The sequence below is a fragment of the Nomia melanderi genome, chromosome 2, assembly GCF_051020985.1.
Source record: "Nomia melanderi isolate GNS246 chromosome 2, iyNomMela1, whole genome shotgun sequence".
Classification (NCBI taxonomy): Eukaryota; Metazoa; Arthropoda; class Insecta; order Hymenoptera; family Halictidae; genus Nomia; species Nomia melanderi.
This window is the reverse complement of record NC_135000.1, coordinates 8,692,906-8,714,789: the sequence shown is the minus strand read 5'-3', so window position 1 is coordinate 8,714,789 and position 21,884 is coordinate 8,692,906. Positions and strand designations below refer to the sequence as shown.

General features: G+C 36.1%; 4 protein-coding genes across 5 annotated transcripts in view; 2 read left to right on the top strand and 2 right to left on the bottom strand.

The window, feature by feature from the left end:
- Positions 1–135: 135 nt before the first annotated feature.
- LOC116425516 (uncharacterized) lies at positions 136–2,660 on the bottom strand. Its single transcript, XM_031973369.2, has 5 exons — positions 2,358–2,660; positions 2,198–2,260; positions 2,010–2,127; positions 1,771–1,936; positions 136–1,694 (listed from the first exon to the last, which is right to left on the bottom strand). Exons 1-5 carry the CDS (start codon positions 2,413–2,415, stop codon positions 1,068–1,070), a joined length of 1,032 nt encoding a protein of 343 aa, XP_031829229.1. The 5' UTR covers positions 2,416–2,660; the 3' UTR covers positions 136–1,067.
- Positions 2,661–4,765: 2,105 nt separating this feature from the next.
- Dad1 (dolichyl-diphosphooligosaccharide--protein glycosyltransferase subunit) lies at positions 4,766–5,661 on the top strand. Its single transcript, XM_031974838.2, has 2 exons — positions 4,766–5,096; positions 5,368–5,661. Exons 1-2 carry the CDS (start codon positions 4,892–4,894, stop codon positions 5,496–5,498), a joined length of 336 nt encoding a protein of 111 aa, XP_031830698.1. The 5' UTR covers positions 4,766–4,891; the 3' UTR covers positions 5,499–5,661.
- Positions 5,662–5,996: 335 nt separating this feature from the next.
- Hnf4 (Hepatocyte nuclear factor 4) overlaps positions 5,997–21,884 on the top strand; it is a 62,647-nt gene continuing 46,759 nt past the window's right edge. Inside the window, exon 1 of the mRNA XM_076364349.1 lies at positions 5,997–6,121. Coding sequence (XP_076220464.1) covers positions 6,070–6,121 — 52 coding nt within the window. The 5' untranslated portion in view covers positions 5,997–6,069. The remainder of the gene's footprint in view (positions 6,122–21,884) is intronic.
- LOC116426163 (E3 ubiquitin-protein ligase AMFR) lies at positions 6,283–21,537 on the bottom strand. 2 transcript variants are annotated; one of them, XM_031974751.2, is made up of 8 exons: positions 21,098–21,537; positions 17,609–17,885; positions 15,808–16,065; positions 10,559–10,714; positions 10,125–10,447; positions 9,644–10,031; positions 9,309–9,547; positions 6,283–9,191 (listed from the first exon to the last, which is right to left on the bottom strand). In XM_031974751.2, exons 2-8 carry the CDS (start codon positions 17,855–17,857, stop codon positions 9,029–9,031), a joined length of 1,776 nt encoding a protein of 591 aa, XP_031830611.1. In that variant the 5' UTR covers positions 17,858–17,885; positions 21,098–21,537; the 3' UTR covers positions 6,283–9,028. The 2 variants fall into 2 exon arrangements, with proteins under 2 accessions (XP_031830611.1, XP_031830620.1); XM_031974760.2 differs by having other exon boundaries at positions 6,283–9,188.

Genomic DNA, 21,884 nt, shown 5'->3' with positions numbered 1-21,884 from the left:
ATATATCGTTTAAGTTTTAAATATTAAAGTGGTATTAAATAATACTACAAATTAACTGCACTTGCATTTCTGAATATTAACCGTTTTATAGATTAGTATAAAAATTATAGAAAATACATTTGTTTAAACATAAATACTGGAAAATTGTTAGAGATTATTAATATATATATATATTAATAATATATATATATATACATACTTCACTACATCTTTGAACCTTAACAACTCATTAAAAATTATTTAGATTATTAAGTGCTAAGCACTTCATTAAAGCACGCCTTCATAACTTCGTATTTTCGAAATTAATTTCTTTCTTTTATCTTGTTAGTAATTAATTTATTTGGGTTCAAAGTGAGCGTTAATGTCATCTTTGGCAGTAAGTTAGTTTTTGCGCTGCACCACAAGTACTTAAAACGAAATATGTTCCTCTAAAAAAAAAACGAGCTTAATTTGTTTATTAGATCTATAAAAAATTTCATTTAGAGAGCATGTACCTAGTTCGATTAAAGTCTGTCTTAATTAAATTATTTCGTTTCATAATTCAGTCTAAATAGTCAATCTTTGTACATTTCTGTTTGCTTACTTAATAACATGATTACTTTATTCCTAATTCAGATTGTCTATTTCACTATTTCCTTTTTGCTTTCCCATAAAAATCTTTGTATCAGCATTATACAACATATCGATAGAAATATTATTGTATTTAAATTGAATATCAATGTACACGGTAGAAGGCGAATCTACAATGTAGGACGGTGCAACTTATTACTTCAAATGTCAATAAACATCAAGCATTCATTGATCTTATTCACACCGTACCCTTTTAAAAGGCACATGTATTTTCGTACTATGCAAAGTATTGCTTTTAAATGGAACATTCAATTTAAGAAAAATTTTATTCTACCATTGAACTTTTCGTCGAGTAAAGCTTCTGTCCTATAACACGAATCTGTATGTGTTTAAAACAAGGTACGTAAACTATCTACAATATGTAACTCATGTACGTCTTCATGGCAACGAAATGTTTTTTCATTGAAAGTACTTGATAATCGGGACTTAGAATTATGTTACTGTTGTTTGCAACCATCTTTCACTCGACGCTTATGTTTCTCTGCGTGAGTTAGCGATGAAGATTGCATTTGATTTCTTCGTTGTCCTTGTATAGGCATATAACACGGAGCATCATCGTTCATAAGTTCCTGTGGAGGTGTGGGTAATGCGTACGTAGGGCTTACTGTATTACTTGAACTACTGGAAGTATGTCGATGCACATTTCCATTATAAGTAGGATCAATAATTGCTGCTACATTTGGTACTTCTCGAATACTTTCAATAGGATCATCTAATGTTTGTATTTCTTCCAGGTCTTGGTATTGTGGACAATTTAAATTAGGCTGCATTCTACTTTTAGTCGATGTACTCTTCAAATCTAATTTATCTGGCCTCTGAGGCTTTTCAGCAACATTCTGATCTTCCAGTTCTTTTTGAAGCTGTTTTTCTAGCTTTCTCTGTCTTGCCCTTTGCCTGGCCTTTCTAACTTTAGCACGTTCTTTTTGTTGCAACATTCGTGCCAGTTCAGCATCCTGAGCCTCCATTGCAATTTTTTGATCCAACAAAAATTGTTCATCGAACGATCCATCTGGATTGTCTATAGCATTTTCCTCTTCCTCCTGTTGTAATTTCCTTGCCAGTTCCTTTAATTAATATATATGTTGTTAATACAATATTATCATCAATACTTCTTTTCCAATGCAAGTATTATGTAAGTACCTCATCTTTTTCTTCTTGAATATATTTCTCAAGTTCCAGTTGGGTTACTTCATCATCTAATCTCAACTGCAACCTCATTTGTTCTTGTAATTCTCGTTCCTTTTGTCTTTCTTCTCGCTCTAAGGATAATGCAACCTGCCTTGCTACTAAGGCATCTCTCTCTTCCCTGAAAAATCGTACACTTAGATGTAGCCTTTCATTAATACAGTACATTACGCGTTCAAAAATGAAATACAAACTGTTGCTGAACGTAGCTCTGATACTTCAATGTTTCTAACTCCTGTTCAACTTTAGCTTTCGGTACGTCCTCCCTCACCTGTGCGTTTCGCACTTTGTTGCCAGTGTAGTGTTCCCTAACTACAAGAAACAGTATGGTAAGATTAATTCGCTAGAATGAAACTGTTTCAACATTCTCTTTAACACCTACTTTCTTCATCCTGCAATCTGTAAGCGAGAGCTCCATCCTCGTGGACCAACCACTCCCGACAAACTACGGTAACAAGCAAACAGAATCACATTGTGCATACCGATCTAATGAGTAACGATAATCAGGAATGACAGCAGACATCCGAGAATACCCGACATACCTTCGTTTACTCGACCTGCTTTAGGAAGAGTGTCCGAACCCAGCACGGATTTTGCCATTTCGTTTTCAGCTGTCTTTCCCTTCCGTCAAAGGAGATCCTCCGGTCGTCCAACTTTCTTGTTTACAACCACCTTACGGGACACATACGTCGTTTTCTCTCCATCTTGAACAGCAGTGAATAGACGTTGCATGTGTGTTGGTCCTATTCTTCCCGAAGGTGTGCATTTCTCCTATCGTGGTGTGCGTACAAACATTCCCAGCGAGCATTACGTATGATGAAGCCAGGCCTGTGTCGGTGCACACAGTCACAGGATCTTTCATGCGAGGTTTCTCTGAATAGCGATGGGTACGACCTACTCGCGAACAAGAAACCCGATAAAAACACAACTACCGTTTACATCACGACAATCCACTCTCCCATTGTACCAATACATTCCCTAATCAATAAATTTACAAAATTAAACAAACACCTACTAACCCCTACTGAACTCCACCACAACATTAACAAATTACCACATTATCCAATGCTACATTATACAACAACAAACAAATAAATCCTATTCCTCTCAATACCAAACGAACTCCGACATAACGTTCGTTGATCACATTACTCACAAACCACTCGTTTATATCTAACGCTATCTCTGCTCAATGTGTAGCATAGTAGTAGTTATTCTAGTAAAGGTAGTACGTCTCATAGTAAGGAGAGCGTACTCACGCCGAACGTTGGCTAAGTGGATAGTAGAGTTTCTTTCGGTAATGCTGCTCGTTGCATTCAATGCATCCTCCGCCCCAAGAAATTACAACAAATAATATAAATTGCATTTCATTCTTAACCGTCTAACAACATTGAAAAAAAATGAAATTTCGATTAATAAATTTGAATGAATTCAAAATCGTTTTCCCTATTCTTACAATGAGTAAGACAAGGACGGAGCTAATGTGCGAGAAGGATAGAAGATTTTGTTAAAGGCGACACTAGCGCCATCTAGCGGACGGGCGTTTCGAAGCTTTTCCCCATACCCGCAATGTGTAAGACAAGGACGGAGATAGTGTGCGACAAGGACAGAAATAGTCTTTCTTGTGCCACCTCCTTCGAAAAAGCATCTCATCAGTCCCTGGTACGTACGCGCGAAGCATCAGGACCGAGGAGGTCGCAGGGATAGCAATCTAGGTAGCGCCATCTAGTGGTGGAGGCTGTGAACTAAACGCGACGCGTCGATGGGGAAAACAACAGCGAATTCATTAATAACTCGACTTACACGAATCATTCGTCAACATTTGGAATTTAGGATCATAGAATGGACCCTCCCCTACTTTCTCATATCGCTTCGGATAGGATTTTCTTCCGCGTTGATTATTTATTAATTATTCTTCGGGACGATGTCGCGAGGTAACTTAGAAGTTCGTGACACGTGCCGAGTGGATTTTTGAGTTTCTCGGTTAATAGGCGTAAGTGGTGAATGTTTGTGATTGGAGAAATTAGAGTGGATATTTGGGAATATTCTGGTGGGATTTTAATGACGTGCGAGTTGTAATTAATGAATTATCAGCGATTTTCGGATGTGTTGGTTGCGTTAGAGAGAAAGTCGATTCGTGCTTGAATGCAATTAATAGTATGTTAACTCGGTTAATTATTCCGGGGAATGGATCTATATTAAAGTAGAGACTGTCAGCTTTAATTTGGTGTGCCGGAAGTTGAGGAATCATTGCTGGTTCCGACAGGAAGTCAGTTAGAAGGAACTAGTCTCATTTCCTATCTTGGGAGTAGTTGCACTTTTTATTAAATAATTAATTACAAGATCATTAGAAAATCCGTTTTGCGCTGGGAATATATTGTCTAGGAACCCCTCTACAGCCCCATGTGTGTAACTTAAAATTTAGGCCTCTGGTTAATGAGTAATTAATTTTTTTCTACATCTCTGAATCTGGTTCTCAATCGCACGTATATGCGTTTTAGTTCCGCCGTTCTACCGCTAGATGGCGATACCATTTCTATGTCCGTGGAAACCATGAATTCCCAAAAACGAATAAAACATCGCAATTATGATTTTTCACTATATTTGTCGGGTGGGCTGTGACATTACGAAGATTTTGAGCCCAAGAACGTTAAATTTGGTGGCCTAGTTTTTGAGATATTTCAATTTTTCTATTTCCGTAGTTCCTTGTTTCCGCCGCTAGATGGCGATACCATTTCTATGGCCGTGGAAAGCATAAATTCAGGAAATATATAAAACATCGCAACTGGGTTTTTTTACTATACATGCTGGGTGCACTGTAATATTCTAAGGATTTTGAGCCCAAGAACGTTAAATTTGGTTGTTTAATTGTTGAGATATTTTAATTTTTCTATTTCCGTAGTTTGTATTTCTGCGGTAGATGGCGCCACTATGCCATTTGACCGCTTCGTTATCTCTGCCGTAGTTGATTTTTAGGTTACAAACTGTGGCTACGTCACTTTTAATCGTCGATACACCGGTGCCACGCGTTTGGTTCGACACAACCTTAAACAATTGTCCAGGAAACATTGTAAAAATGACGGTGTTAACGGTTGTTTGGAAATTCTGGCAGGAATACACGAAAACCACGCCGAAAAAGCTGAAAATTATAGACGCTTATCTGTTCTATGTGTTCCTAACTGGTGTCATACAATTCGTTTACTGTTGCCTTGTTGGAACGTTCCCGTTCAACAGTTTTCTCAGCGGATTTATTTCTTGTGTTTCCTGTTTCGTTCTCGGAGGTATTTTATTAATTATAATTCATACTATCTTTAATAATCTTGTATAAATGTTTGTGTTGATATTGTGGTACTAATTATGTTTGTTTACATTAATTACCTAATTTGCTTTGCTGTCAGTGTCAGTATATGCGGCAATATGTTATGCATTGATTTATTTAATTTTGTAGTAGTCGTTCTTTTGCATATTTTGTAAGATAATGTGGTAGATATCAGTTGTATGAAATGTAGAATATTTTTGTTATTGAATTATTCTTTGATATTTCTGTTGCAGTTTGCTTACGGCTACAAGTGAATCCTCAGAATAAAAGCCAATTTCATGGGATAAGTCCTGAGAGAGGATTTGCAGATTTCATTTTTGCACATATTATTCTTCATATTGTCGTAATGAATTTCATTGGTTAAACTTAGGAAATAAATTTGTGAAACTTTTTAATAAAATACTTGCAATTACTAAAAAGAAAATAACTGGAACTGACTACATTATTAAAAACATTAGATATTAAAAAATGGAAATAATAATTGTAGAAAGAATTGTGCAATAGATTAAAATTTACTTTCGTTACAATGTATTGCTGTTACAGAATTTGTTTGTGTTAAGGTTTACGTATCAGATTAATAAATGGATTCTACATTATTAAATAAAATCTTTATTTAATAATTTGAATAGTATCTATTATACATCTAGATCTACTGTATTTATCTATAAAATATAAAATTAATTTTGGATGATTTAAGGGGGTAAAATAACGACATAGAAATGAATGTCCTATCAGGTCTATTTCTATCTGCATTCATGGTGTTAGAAAAGAAAACCCTCTACCCTCTAGTATATAAATTTTTCGTGATTAAATAAACACCAGTTCGTAGAGGTCATTCGCGTATTGCGCATCGTTGTGAGAGAGTCATTTTATGAATTTATTAGTGTTGATCAGTTTGAATATTCACCCACGTTTTTTTTTGTGTTCTGTGAGTGATGTGGTTTCATTTCAAAGAATGGGAAGAATACTTTGCAGCCATTAGAACACGTGAGTACAATTAATATATTTTATTGGGGACCAATGTTTCATTGATATGTTTATCTACCTTGCAGTATTTATTATCAAAACAAAACCTACAATATTTTAACCTTTATTATCCCAGGTAACAAGCGAACTTACGTAGATAAACACAGGCATGGACAATCCGATTAAAATTATTTAATATTTATTTATTAAATCAACAAATACATTCTGCATGATGGAGCATAAAATTTTATTCAATTGTTTCAGTGGTAACTAAATGCGACTATATTACATTTATTTACATAACATTATAATATATTTATAGATCTAGTATGTTTAACTATGAATAAAAGAAAAATAACATGGAAAGATACAGTAAACTTCTTCCTCGCATAACAGACTAAGAAGTTCTGAACATGTGCTTCAAAGAACTTTTGAAACTTCGAAAGAATACAAAATTATATAATTTATATGAACATAGATTTATATTCTTGATGGTTTTAATTTCTTTAAATAATATTGCACATTACATGTATAGTTTTGTTTGAGATCAAAAAATCAATGGACTGTATATTTATACAGTTTACAAATATGTCAATGTTTCATTTGAATACAATAATGTCTTCCTTTTTTCCTACAAAAACATTAACTACACTTTACATTTTGCATTATGTACACTGATAATGAGTACTGAAATAATACTATTCCATTTTAATTACTTTTCCATTGTTTCTACTATGTGTAAAAAGGTCATACAAAAATTGATTTGTTTATACGTTGTTAATAGTTCCATACTAAATTCATTTTTTTACTTATTCATCACTAAAAGCTTCTTCAAATTGAACTTGATACATTAGACTTAAATTTTTTTCGAATCTAAATGTTAGGATAATTAAAATTCAATATCAAAAGATAGAAAGAAAGACACAAAGGAATGTATAATTTCATAATAGGATTGTAACGTAATTCAAGTATACGGGATAATTATGCATTGACAGAGGAAAAAGCTACTGTTTCATATACATTTCTGTGAGAAGCAGTTTCTAGTACACCTGACCCCTGATTTACATGGTAGCTCTAATACCCGAGTGAATTTAGTAACACTGAATAAAAAAAAAACTTATACCAGTCTTTCTTTTCAATATTTTGTTTTCTCTTGTTGATTTTCATTCCTGTAAAATGAATTCATGTGGAACAGATTTTTGCATAAATCAAGGGTCAGATGTATTTTTATATTAACACTCTGCGATCCACGAGTTCATTGAAGCTGTTGCAGTTTTTTATTTTAGTGTATTGAAATATCTTTTCTATTCTATAGATATTGATATAAAAAAACTCGACAGATCGGAAAGTGTTAATTAATTTGCAATGGAGAAATAATAATATATTGCAATTAATTATTTAAATCAAAGTAACTTAATATATAATACATTATATATCACAAAGATGTTACAGGATATCATTATAATTTTCCAAATTCAAGTAGTGGAGGCTACATGAAAAGAAATACTCCATCGAAAAAATTATTTATTTCACATATTTTAAGTCCTTTTTCTTCACTTGAAACATTGTTGAATATTGAACCTTATTAACATTCAAAATGGAATTGAATATAGTGCTCTTCACAGAAAGGAAAACATTCCTAGGAAAATACTTGCATAAAACTTGTAAAGAAATTGTTGTTGTAACAGTTAAAGAAGCATAGTTTTGTTTGTTGTAATCAGTTAAATAATATTTTATTTGCAAACACATGTGTTCTTAAATATTACTCTCTTTCGAACGTTTTAAATATTTATTTGCAATCACTTAATAGTATCTCTAAAATGAAAACATTAAATATTATAATAAAATTAATAACAAAAATTGTTTTAATCATTAACTATTAAAAACTCTATCTGTTTTTATTTTTTATTTATGTGAAAATGAATGCGTGAAAAGAACATTATCTTCAACAATATATTCCTATTTTTATCAGTCCTCTAATCCACCAATGAGTATATAATCACAACCAGTCAATATTAAATACTAAAATCCTTTCTCTCTATTCTGAAGAAAATCGATTTTCTTAAGAATAGGAAATCGAGATTTCAACAAAAATCTTAAAATTCGGATACCCCTTAAAGTTGACCAGAAAAAACGAAGTAAAAATGTCTAAGTATCTTTGTATTTTGAACTGAAATGACTGACTTTTATAAAATGTTCACCTATAAATCTTTCTCGAATGTATTTACTCCTTTAATGTAACATTAAGAATCCAAGGGAAATATGTTCCAAAAAAAAGAAGAAAAAAATTAATATTTCTCAGAACAGTATATTGCTTAACAATTGTTTTAATAAATAAAGAATAAAAATTATTAAGCCAGTAATACTTTTAAGTTAATTTCCCTTATTACTGCTAAAGAATTAAACAGTTAATACTTTAAGTTCATCGTTCTTATTTTACTTAGAAATAAAACAATTTGCATTCTTAAAGAAAGTAGTTTTCTTAAGAAAAACGAAAGCAGGCGTGTACAATTTCCAGGAAAATATTTCTAAAAATCAAATTACAAAAACTTTTAAATACGGTAAAACTAAGAAAAAAAAGAAAAAGAAAGAAAAGAGAGAAAGGTGGGAATTATTTCGATGACAACATATAAAATAATTAATCGAACACTTGTACCTCTAAAAATTCTTTTAAGTGCGGCAGAAATGAAGATGGTTAAGAAATCTTAGGAACAAGTATCTTAAACGAAGAAACAGTTTCGTTGACAGTAGAAGGATGCGATACTTAATAAGGTGACAAAAAAAAAGAATAATAAGTGACCGTCGATGGACGTGTTACCAAAAAAAAAAAAAAAAAAAAAAATCAGTCGTATACACTTCTTCGAAGAAAGTAGTCTACCAAGCACGTAAACTCAAAACTTCAACATATATTTCTCTGCGTTTCCTATTTTAAGAAGTTGCTTCGGAGACTCGTTGGTCAGCTACATGCTGTTTTTCAAAATATTTCCTCCTAGCCGCTAGTCTCATGTGTTCTTTACGATGCTGGAGAATGAGCTCCCTTTCTGAAGAGGACTTTGAAAATCGCCCTCCTAAACTGGAAGGTTCATCGCTGCTGAAATCAATTATTAAACAATATTCGTAAGCAACTAGAACATTCCACGTAAAATGACAAGGAGGACAAACAAGTTCTGTGGATTTATAATAAAGATAAAAGAAGAACGCAATTTACCCGTCAGCAATAGGAATGTCAAATCTTGGATCACTGGGTGATGGCGTTGAAGCGACACTAATTTCACTGGTACTAGTATGAATCTGAGGGACGGACTCCGACTGTGGTTCTTCGATTAAATGATGCGGTGGTATCAGCACTCCATCAAGGATATTTCCAACGGTCCATTCGACTGATCTTGTCACTCGGAGATCTTCCACAATTAAATTACGTGGAAAATGGGGAAACAGTTGCTGTACCTGATTTAACAATGAATAACACCCGTTGATTCGCCTCGCGCTAACAAATTATTCTAAACAAATCTATATTCTCATTGGAGTTCTTCTGGCACATACTTGTCTGATCATAGCATCCATTTGCGAGTTGTTGTGTGCAATAGTGGAAATGTCTCCGCGCAGCCAATTGTGGGAGACCTCCACGGAGAAGCTTGGTAACCAAGAAACGTATCTCGAGCCGTCGAAATGAAAGAAATGATTCTCATTTTGTCTAGCCGGTGTTTGCAGCTCGTTTGGTAGCGCCTGCGTGTTTTCTCGGTGATTCGGTTGCATGCTGAGCGCGAGTCTACACGTTGGACATGACGTGTCCTGCTCTAGCCAAGATTGTAGACAAGAATTATGGAAGAGATGACAACAAGGTAGCTTTCTGGCAGCCTCCATTTTCTCCCAACAAATAGCACAGTTGTCCGAGTTTTCTGCCAGTTCCTCTTGCGTTGCCATTGGGTAGCTAAAGGAACCATTCGAGTTATTTAATTACAACTGTTCAAGATTAGACTGCAGTGAACCTGAATATGTTAGGACAAGGAAAAATAATACTCACTTCTGTTCCATATGATTCAACACAGCTAAGTAATTCCTATGCTTCGTCAACTTGCGTTGGATTTCATAGAAAAGGTACCTAAGCTGCATACAGATCACGAGAGAGGCCATGCTGAGGAATATGTTGCTCCAGAGTAGCATGTGGACATGATGGAAGAAATCCACGGACAGCACTATTAGCTCTGCTACAAGATCAGTGTAATAGGTCAAGGGACCCCGTTTGTCCCACGAACGTTGAGAGGATGTTCCTGCTCCTCTTATATCATACAAATGGATGATATACCTCACCATCACGTGAATTGTTCTCACACCTAATAAGCTGCACTGTTGACGAAAAGAAAAGGTGTCATCAAATTTTGGTACAAAACACAGAGAGTGAGAGATACAGTGCGACAGAAGGAGAGGAAGAGATTGAAACCGTGAAATGTTTGTTACCTCAGCTGCAGTGAACACGAATGTGTTGAAAGAGACAAAGAAGAAGGCTGCAGCTGTGCACAGCAGTAACATGAAAGAAGATAATGCCAGTATTGCAGCCAGTAATCCAAGGAGTCTTGCATGGCTCCAGCCAGGTGTTGTTGGCGAGAAAGACAACTGCAAAATGATCAATTCTGTATTAGCGAATAATAGTAATCATTTACTTTGACTCGTATCAAAATGTATTAGAGTATTGGAGAGATATATATCATTTATAAATGACCATACTTTTAGATAAGTCAGGGGTGACGGTATGGTTTTATACAATTTTATATCATGTACGATGACATGTTTGGGAATCATTATTCCAGTTTATCCAAGGACATCTGAACATGTTACACGGGTTTAAATTAAACAGCAAGGCAATGCAATAAGTGTAAGGTTTCATTTAACAAGGAAAAACCCAAGGGAATATATTTTCAACTGTAGTATCTCCTAGCAAATAACATCCTGTCTCGCATATTTTTTTCACTAATAAACATTTCTTCATTATCCGTTTATATAATTATTCGTGTCGCAGAAATTGCGACTGCTGTTATGAAAAAGAAAAAAATAGTATGTAATGAGGTGAATCAAGGAAATCCGAACGTCGCATACGACAGGCATAACCTGGTTACCTCTATTCAATTATACTAACGGGATTCACATGAATTCATTACATAACTGAGTCACGAGACTTTTTTGCGTTTATAAAGAAGTCTTGTTTTATCCGATGAACCCTATTCGATTCATATTTAAATGACGGAAATGCATTGTCGATTGTCAACGGATGAACGTGGAAAAATATTTCTCTTTATCTTTCTTATAATCTTCATTTTTCCCACGCTCGGTCTCATACCGAAATACTTAGTTAAATAGGTTGATTTTTTTAGGTGTTACGCCAAGGTCACACATATACATAGAAATCAGTGTTTTCATGAATATGCACGTATTTGTTTATCTTTACTTTAACGTTTCCAATTTTTATGCTACTTTTCCCCAAAAAAATTTTGTCCACGCCTCCCTTTTCAACACGTTGACTGCCATAAAAAGCTGCAGCGTTTTATCTGCCATTTTTTCTTCTGTAACGAAGACACAAAGAAATGATTGTCAATTATTTGGTACTATAATTCTTAAATAATATTGTTATCTATGTATTTATCCTGTCAAATGTTTTCATTGGATGTCAGTTATCTTACGAAGTATAATTGTTTTCAAGCCATTCGGAACCTCCGGTCATCGGTAACTACCGTGGCAGTTGACGTGTTAATAGATATAATAATATAGACACGTTTTAAATAACAACTTGATTACAAAACGAACATTACTTTACTGAATTTCTACTGTTACGATGTGAAGCTTGTTCGTAGATATGCTGTGAACATTAATGTTTTGTTAACCCTTTGAACTCTATGGGCTCCAATATTGAATATTTTAATGAATCTTAAAGAAACTACCCTAAAATTGTTCGATTTTCCACACGTCCAAATGTTGTGCTAACAAGGAAAATAAAAGGTCGAAGAAATGTAGCATTTCTAATTTTTTCTAGGAATACTATAAAAATTGCAGTTGCTGATAGATGACAAAACAACCTGGAGTGCTAAGGGTTAAACATTTCGGCGCCTCCCCTGGAAACCGCGATTTTAATTAATAGCGAGTTTAATTGCTAGTGCTACATTAACGTAACATTTTAGATACGTACAGCACAAATCCAAACTAAAATGACAAAATCGAATTCCTTATTCTTTCTCGCAAGTTACAAATTTCGGTTTGACCCTTCGCACTCAAGAGGCGCGTTTCAGTCATTCAATTTGACTCAGGAAAATGATAAAACTAAAAATTCAGTATTAAATTTTTACATAACGCATCAGCACATGGAACATCGAAGTAAAATCGTTCTGTCAATTCATGCAAGGTATTTCTTTGTTAATTGTAAAAACTATCATCGACATTTCGTCAGAGAATAATGAATATTGAGAAAAATAATTCTCGAGTGCAAAGGGGTTAATCACCGACACTCTCGTTTCTAGTAATTTAGCCGGCGTTCGATGCGTTAACGTAACTCGGGAGAAAATTATTCGGAAAATCCAACGATGCAACGTATTTCCGATTGGTGGGGTACACGTGTCGCTGCGGTGAGCAGTAAATATTTGTTTTTTATGTAACGGTTTCATAACGCTGACTATACCCCGTACAGCGTTGTTCGTTAACGGGGCGAGCGTGGGACAGTCCCATTTGCGAATGCAGGAAGCACCGTCGAATAAATAAGCAACGTATCGATTGTGGGCTAGCGTTACGCGTAAATAAAGTATGACGGGGTTACAGTGTGTAACGAAACAATGCAAAAGTAACCGCCGCGTGGCGAATTTCGTAACGCGGAGGAACGCGTGCCAACTGCAACGGCGCGCGGTTCGTTCCGTAACCACCGTTCTAAAATATGTTAAGATATTCGGAATATTTATAAACATGCGCGGGCTTTCGCGAGATGAACCGTATCGGCATGTACACTTGTTCGCAATAATAACCGCGACTCGGCGCCATCAGCATTGGAACTGCCGAGCGTTTAACACTAAAACCACCGAGCATTTAACACGATTAACCCTTTGCACTCGGAAGTTTTTCACTAGAAATATTTTAACATTTCCTGATGAGATAAAATCGATATTTTGTGAAACTAAGTCGACGAGAAATCACGCGATATTTCTCAACCTGATGCGTTGCGTTATAGGAAATATAATATTAAATATCAAATTTTATAGTTTTACTGTATGAAATCAAGTGGTGAGTGAGAGTCACCTCTCGAGTGCAAAGGATTAATATGCAATTCCCATAAAAATTCTAACAATAGATTATTTTCAGTTTCTTCGGACATTCGTTATAGTACACAAATGAAACTATTTATTTTCAAAATCTTTTAAATCTTCTAGTCTAATAAAGTTTCTTTGTAAACGCCGAAAGCGTGGATTTATTTAATTAGAATCGTGAAATTCTAGTGTTAAAGAACTATAGAGCAATGACGGAATTCTTTTGTATTTTCTTATAAAATTTGTGTAAATCTATCGAGATTCAAATTTGCTTGAACTCTCTGAGTCGATCTGAATCGATTTCATGATTTCTCAGAAATTACTATTTAGTTCAACACTAATATAACCCTTTACACTCGGAAGTATTTGCTGGAAATACTGAATAGTTTCTAACTAGAGAAATCATAAGTAGATTTAGAAACAAAGCTTTCTTATTCCAATATCTCACGCCACCGACGTCGTGAGAATTTCTACCGTTCTGAATAGTAATACTTATTCTTTAATAACAAAGGCGAATGATATTGAAAATAATTATTAATGATTTAGTGTTACAGTAGTCGTATTACGCTATGATCTAGCTACTTGATTTTAAATGAAAACATTTAGTAATACAAGTTTTATTGTAATTGTTCTTCAGCAATTTGGAAGCTCCGATCATTAGTGACCACCGTGATCAACGTGTTAAATATTAAATTTTTTAATGCATCAAATCAAGTAGTGATAGTCACCTCTTTATTTGATACAGCAAAACTATGAAGTTGAATGTTTAGTATTTCAAATTAAACTTTGTACTACTGTGTGAAACATTTATATGAAATAACTTTATTGCTTAATTTATCTGTGAATTATTGTCAAAATCAGTTTCAAACAATGTCGACTATATCTCGTCGGAAAATGTTGAATATTTCCAGTCAAAAGCTCTCGAGTGCAAAGGGTTAGTAACAACGAGATGGGTCATTTTGAGTCATCAAAAGTTCAATTAGTTCTAATGCCAGTCGATTAAAAGGATGGAATGAATTTCTTCTTGCCAAGTCAAAAATTCGATGCAACCGAAATATTTAAACGAAATTCACGGTCACGTCGACGTATGTATATTAGGCTCGTTGAATATTTCGATACGCTGCCAAAGGAACCAGATTCTTGGTCTGTCATTAAATTTTTTTGCAGTATCTGATGAATTCGTTAATTTCGACAAATTTTCCAGACTGTCTGCTGTTTCCAACAGCACGCCAGAATGAATATTTTGACGGTCGCCCAGGGGGGTTACGGGTCGAATGATTCAGACGTCTAGTTGACGTAAAAGGTTACAAAACCAGTTTCAAATCGAACCGTTAAGTTTTTCGGTCGATGTTTTCGATCGGATGTAAACAAGATTTCTAAGGAAATATGCGGCAGAACAGAGTGGGCAGAATAATTCGTGGTTAACACATTGTTAGCGAAAGGGGCATTAATTAGCCCATTGCCGCACACTAATTTTAAAATGCCCATAAACGCAGTCTTTTCTTGCAATTGTTTCTTTTGACTTGTTCGGATAATGAAACTAGAACTTACACGTGATCTAGACTGTTACGTTACTTTTATTCACTGTATTACTGAAGAATATACAAACAAATGCGTGCCAATAATGTTTCTTTTTTTATTAACAATTACTATAGTTCACTTAACCACACGATTATTTGAAAACGTTTCTATATCATCAATGCTACCTAATGCGGTGACATTCAGCTAGATGAACGCGCAATAATACAACTAATGATTTAACCCTTTGAACTCTATAGGCTCCAATACTGCACCAGTTATATCAAATATTTTAATGAATCAAAGAACTACCTTAACATTATTAGATTTTCCACCCATTTAAATTGTGTACTGAGAAGGAATGTTATAGCATTCTACATTTTCACTAGAGATACTATAAAAATTAGTCGCAGTTGCTGATAAATTACAAAACCATCTGCAGTGCTAAGGATTAATATACTTTTTCCATTTTCTGCATTTTGCTTTATGAAATGCGGTATTCAACGTCAATGAAAGTAACGGCTATAGCCGTTCGCGGCGACGGGTTAGCGGAAACCAATATGGCGGTTATCAAGTCGGTCTCCGGCAAAGAAATTCTTAACTGCAAATGTCCATTGTTCAAATTTCGTTTAGGAAATCCTCGGTTCTCGAGACCGGTGGAATTCAGCCGTAATCGTCGATAATGTATGCGAGCCGCCACTTAACAGGCAATTAATGGAACCGTGCCGCGCGCGTAAGTTCCACTGGCATCAATTTTCGCGGGGCATTTCTTCCATTCAATGTAACGAGGTTAATTAAATCGAACGCGGCCCGTTCTCGATACGCGCGGGGAACCGATCGGCCGTGGAGGTTAACCGTTTTCGATCGGGATGGAGCCGGGCGAGCGAAGAAAACGTTAAGGGCACTCACGTATTCGAATCGATCCTTGCAAAGCTGGCTGAGAAGACTGAGGAAGCCCAGCGCGGTGAACCATGCCCACCACAGAACCACCTCGTCCATGTACTGTACGTTCAGCACGCCGAACACGAAGATGAACTTATAAAAAACGAAGTTCCAGAACTTGTCCTTGAGGTGTTGCCTCTCGGAGACGTGGAGTTCACCGAACACGAGCTTCTGGATCGTCTTGCCAAGGAGTATCAGCACGCAGTACGCCATGTTGATCAGGGTCTGGAAAAAAGAATTGCTCGTTTCAACGCTAGAACTGCTGAGAAGTCCTGTTAAGGTTTCTGTTGGTTTACAATTTAGCTTACACATTGCTTAGACAATTTCTTTAGTATTGTTAGAGGTTTGTCTGTTGATTTTTCAATAATTGGGAAAAGAAATCAGCGGTTTCCAACCTTTATGCTACATCTCACTAAAAAGAATTTTTTCCCTCCCTATCTTTTAATAGATATAATAATATAGATACGTTTTAACAGTGGAACTACCAAATGGGTAAAAATAACCTATTCCTAGAGTCTTCTGCGAGTATTGAAAAGGAACAGATGCTTCTTAGGGAAATGGATAATGAAATTGATTTAAAAATATGCAAACTATAAATCCATTGAAATCTCAATAGACAATTAATGGAATTAAATAGACAGTTAGAGTTACAGGAAAATTAAAAAATCTAATTGAATTACTAGGTAGTTCCAGTGTTAGATAACTCGATTACAAAATGAACATAACTTCACTGAATTTCTACTATTACGTTACGGAGTTTATTTCTAGATATTATGCCATGAACGTTAATTTTTTATTCAAAATTTTGACCCCCCCCCCCGGGAGCCGCTCCTCCCAGGTTGGAAACCGTAGTTTTAAGGCACGCTGTGATCGCGTAGCGAGGAAAACAAAAAGGAAATGTCCAGGCTATAATTAGCGGCAGGCGATTGGACACGTTTGGCAGTGACCGAACATCGCTAGGCGTGCAACTTGACCGTTCCTCCGCTTCCTGCTTCATTTGCCAACGAGGAAGATTGCGCCGTTCATGGCAGGGGATGATTAATGCAGGTAAACGTGACCACCGAACGATCATCGTTACAATTTCCGTGGACAAGTTCGTTAGACGAATCCTCCTGCCACCGAGATTTAGGTTAACACGTTAAGCGCCACGAAAATCTTGACCATTTTATTCTACAGTTTCCATTGTACCAAGAAAAATCAGGTACAACGATTAATTATTCACCGTTACCTTCCGTGTATTACACTATTATCAGCTCAGTTATTACATTTTCATCCATCTTGCATGTTACAATTGTTTCCAAGCAACTCAGAAGCGTCAGTCACCAAAGACTGACATGGCGTTTAACACGTTGACTGCCACAAAAACCTTCAGAGTTTTGTGTCTCTCTTTGTGTAGCAAAGATAGAGGAACAGTTACTTATTATTTGGTACCGGAATGCTTACATTACACTATTCCATTCGACATTAGTTATCTGACAAGTTGTAATTATTATCAAGTAATTTGTAAGGTCCGATCACCGGTGACCGACGTGGCAGTCGACGCGTTAACGTGTTAAGCGCTGGAAGGGCTTGCCCTCAAGCTATACGGATTTTTCAGGTGACCACTGCAGCAGACCAGAATCGTTTCTTGACACGTAGATTTGCGGAGCAGCCAAAAGCAATAAGTGTCGAGGATTAAATTGTGAGTTTCTGAAACCTTGGAAATGTATTCCAAGTTCTATGTAAGATTAGGTACCGGTGGCAAGGACCAGGTTCAGACAACACTCACCCAGATGCAGATGGGCTCGTCGAGCATGCATTCTAGTAGCTCCTTCAAGTGCATCCCCAGGTTCCTCGGGTCGGATTCGAAGTCGCTGGCAATGACATTGTCGCCTGGCTCCACGTATGTGTGATTGCTCTTCCATGCTGGGTCCTTGATGATCTGGCCAGCGTAGTAGACGGAGAAGGACAGAACGGCGAAGCTGATCGCCGTGTACACCCGAAGATTCGGGATCGGAAGTCTGTCTAAGAATTCCATCGGCTCGCGGATTTTGTTTCTCTTCTTCCTGAAGGCACAAGTGTCACCCTCTTATTTACTTTCTTTCGCCGCAGAGCGAGGGGAGCTGGAACGGCCAAACTTGATAGCCTTCGAGCTCCCCTTTCGCTTTGAATCGTCGAATCAGTTTGTAAATTCATCAGTGTACACTCATTTAGCACCTCTGTTGTTTCAGTGGGACGCGAGCGGTAGGATTCTCTTAAGTCGCCTTGCAAATTGGAGGGAATTTTTCAAAATCCTGGCAATTATTTGCTTGGCTTATTTAGAGCTTTGGTAATAATGGTTGAGAATGGACAAAGAAATTGTTCATGCAACGAGCCAATTAAAACTGCCCCGTGAATATTGATGACTTTCTTAAGCTTTGAATTTTAAATTTTCTTAAGTCTTGAATTTTGAATTTTCTTAAGTTTTGAATTTTTAATTTTTTTATGTCTTGAATTTTTAATTCGCTTAAGTCCCCTTGAAAACTGACAAAGGAAATTTTTGAGAATACTAACAATTATTTACTAGACTTATTCAGATTTTTATAACGATGGTTGACAGTGGACAAAGAAACTGTTCACGCAACGAATCAATTAAAATTGTCCTGTGAATATTGATGACTTTCTTAAGTCTTGAATTCTGAATTTTCTTAAGTCTTGAATTTTTAATTTTTTTATGTCTTGAACTTTTAATTCGCTTAAGTCCCCTTGAAAACTGACAAAGGAAATTTTTGAGAATACTAACAATTATTTACTAGACTTATTCAGATTTTTATAACGATGGTTGACAGTGGACAAAGAAACTGTTCACGCAACGAATCAATTAAAATTGTCCTGTGAATATTGATGACTTTCTTAAGTCTTGAATTCTGAATTTTCTTAAGTCTTGAATTTTTAATTTTTTTATGTCTTGAACTTTTAATTCGCTTAAGTCCCCTTGGAAACTGACAAAGGAAATTTTTGAGAATACTAACAATTATTTACTAGACTTATTCAGATTTTTATAACGATTGTTGACAGTGGACAAAGAAACTGTTCACGCAACGAACCAATTAAAATTGCCCTGTGAATATTGATGACTTTCTTAAGTCTTGAATTTTGAATTTTCTTAAGCCTTGAATTTTTAATTTGCTTAAGTCCCCTTGGAAACTGACAAAGGAAATTTTTGAGAATACTAGCAATTATTTACCAGACTTGTTCAGATTTTTATAATGACGGTTGACAATGAACAAAGAAATTGTTCACGTGCGACGAACCAATTAAAACTGTCCCGTGAACATCGATAACACCGTATAAATAACTTTGTGTATATTCCTTAATTTCTCATTGGTTATTTTGAAAGCATTATGCAGATAAGATACTCGTTCGCCTGTAATAATTAACAAGTTCATTGGCACGCCGGTCATCGGTAACCGACACTTTCCGTTAGCGCTACCAGCAGTAGTCAATAGGCCGATACCGAAATTTCCGTTACGACAGCGTATAACGTCGACCCTGATCTTGGATTGGCGTGAAGCGTTTTATTAAAAACGGTGTCGCCTTCGTCCCGTACAAAGACCGACGATCGAAATCGAAATAGAATCAGTTGAACTGGAATATTCCTACGATTTATCAGGCCCGCTATATCTATTGTGACACTGTTCTTATGAAACACTGTTTTCATAATGTAACAGAACTTATCTGTTACTAGAACAAATATCATTCGAACGATAAATACATACAGAGAAATAAATCTCCTTGAAAATAATATTAGTTTCGAATCAATGAAACGCACGGGTGAAATTGGATCGCTTCAATTTAGGTTAAGTGGAAAGGCGGTTTCCGAGATCGTAGAAAATTCTGGAAGGTTTCTCGTCTAATAATTCCTGTGTTCATGAAGAGTACGTCATTGTTTGGTTATTTAAAAAAAAAAAAAAAGGAAAATTACGAACGACGTTTCCTTCACCTATATGTGTCTATGTATACAGAGATAATGAAAATGCAAAAACAAAAGTGATAGTGTACCTACACTATCATCTTCGCGGTCGTTAAATTTCAACCTTCGAAACGGCTAATGCTGGGTTTACATTGCTACCGCGGCACCGTGACGCATTGCACGAAAATGTGGCCGCGCACGTGTTACCCTAATAATTTCTTAACGGTTTTACGGTGGAAACCCCGGGATCCCCGTACTTGTGCGCCGAACGAGATCTTCGACGGTCCACGAAAGCTGCCAAGAATAATTTTGTAATCGGTCATTACAAAACCTCAAGTATTTTTGAACTAGAAACAGCCTGATGTGTTCTTACAATACACTTTTTCCTTTCATGAGAATCACGACTGGTTTGAATAATAATAACCTTGCTATAATCAATGAAATATCATTTTAGTTACCAATTATATACCGTCTTATGAGAAATGTTGAAGAAAACAACTATGTACTTGCTTGTATCATGCAAGATAATGCACGCATTTATTTGTGCATCCGATTATTGTTTATAAATTAAGCAGAAAGTGTATGCATTTATACGGGTAATATGAGTCATATGATAAAAGGGGCATACATTATGTACGAGCGGTGCAAGAGAGTTGCAAACATGTGATCGATCCACCAGTCATGAAAAATGAAAGTGCTCCTTGTATCATTTATTTTGAACTAGTTGTACCGCCTTATATTTTATCTATTCCATCTGATTTATAATCATCCTTTGCAGTCAATCATTCATGTCACCCGTCTCTTGGACTGTTTCCTGCTACTTTCCAAACGAGGCGGTCTTAAATCAGAGCTATTATGCCTGAGCATACTTATGGCAAGTAATCTTTCAACCGATACAGGCATAAATTACTCAAAGCAGAAATGACCAATGATTATCCCACACGAATATATGAAATCCTCTGATACCCATATTCCCAGAATAACCTAGGAAAAGTAACTTTCTCCTGCATCAAAACAAGATTTTAGAAAGCAGCCACTGAAACCAGAAATAAGCCCAATGGTTGATGCCCTTAAATGCAAAGCTGCAAAATAATCAAACGACCAATCAGTTTCCTCGAGAAACCAACGATAAACGCATTGGACGACCATTATTCATGAAATAAAGTGGCGAGAAAATCTCATGATTCCGATAAAATAATTTCGGTCGGGCAACCCCGAAATTCGTGGACGTGACGATATCGAATGACATATTGCGGGAAATCGACGACACTCGATACCGCACTCCTATAAAAAGACGCTGCATCGATACGGGACAAGTGGACTCACCTGGAATCGAAGATCGGTGAACACGTTGCCCTTAATCCATCACCGAAACGGGAACGGTTTTCTTCGAGGTACGAGGCTCCGGATCGTTTGTGATCCGCTTAATACATATCTGCACTGAACTGTTGTTTTTTTCTTTCTTCGAGAAAAAGACGAGAATACCGGGGACGGGAAGGGACACGCCGGAAGGCTACCGAAAGTATGACTCTCGGTCGAAATCGTCCGTCAGCTAACAGCACACACGCGAGTCCCTTGACGGTTTTACATGGCACACGCGCGGTTCATGCCGCGGAGCAACTTGCGTTTTAACAGTTTCGTTCGGCGGCGGGTCGTTCGTCTTGCCAACGTCCCTTTAGGAGGAGCTTCGGGATATTATTGCGACACAATATGACACAATGTGTCACAACAACTGCAGTGTTTCGAGACCGCCGAGATGACTAAGTACACAGTCGATAAAGAAGTATTGATTAATCTGGCTGTATAAAAGGAGGGAGACCTGGCTGGTTTTACGCGGGAAATTTGAATTGGTGTTACATCGAGAAAATAGGAGAACGAGATTTCATTTCACCCTTTGCACTCGACGATATTTTTATTGTCTATAATTGATCTCTTAACTATGATTGATGTAACTATTTTATCACTAATGATTTATTAAGAACAAAATCTTAATGTTTCTTTTGTATCTACGTTTACTTTGACGGTTAACTACTGATAATAGAAAAGTAATATTTAATTTATACTTAAAAGAAAATTAAGGACATCAAGATTTCTCGAGTTCAGTTTCAGATTT

Bases quoted from the DNA above. Each gene is read 5' to 3' on its own strand.
- LOC116425516 (XM_031973369.2), bottom strand. From the start codon at position 2,415: ATGGCAAAATCCGTGCTGGGTTCGGACACTCTTCCTAAAGCAGGTCGA. The intron at 2,261-2,357 runs GTATGTCGGGTA...TTGTTACCGTAG, and splicing joins AGCAGGTCGAGTAAACGAAG to TTTGTCGGGAGTGGTTGGTC. The intron at 1,937-2,009 runs GTTTGTATTTCA...ACGATTTTTCAG, and splicing joins CAGAGCTACGTTCAGCAACA to GGAAGAGAGAGATGCCTTAG.
- Dad1 (XM_031974838.2), top strand. From the start codon at position 4,892: ATGACGGTGTTAACGGTTGTTTGGAAATTCTGGCAGGAATACACGAAA. The intron at 5,097-5,367 runs GTATTTTATTAA...TTTCTGTTGCAG, and splicing joins TTCCTGTTTCGTTCTCGGAG to TTTGCTTACGGCTACAAGTG.
- LOC116426163 (XM_031974751.2), bottom strand. From the start codon at position 17,857: ATGGAATTCTTAGACAGACTTCCGATCCCGAATCTTCGGGTGTACACG. The intron at 10,032-10,124 runs GTGAGTATTATT...TGGTTCCTTTAG, and splicing joins TTGAATCATATGGAACAGAA to CTACCCAATGGCAACGCAAG. The intron at 9,548-9,643 runs GTATGTGCCAGA...TTGTTAAATCAG, and splicing joins TGGATGCTATGATCAGACAA to GTACAGCAACTGTTTCCCCA.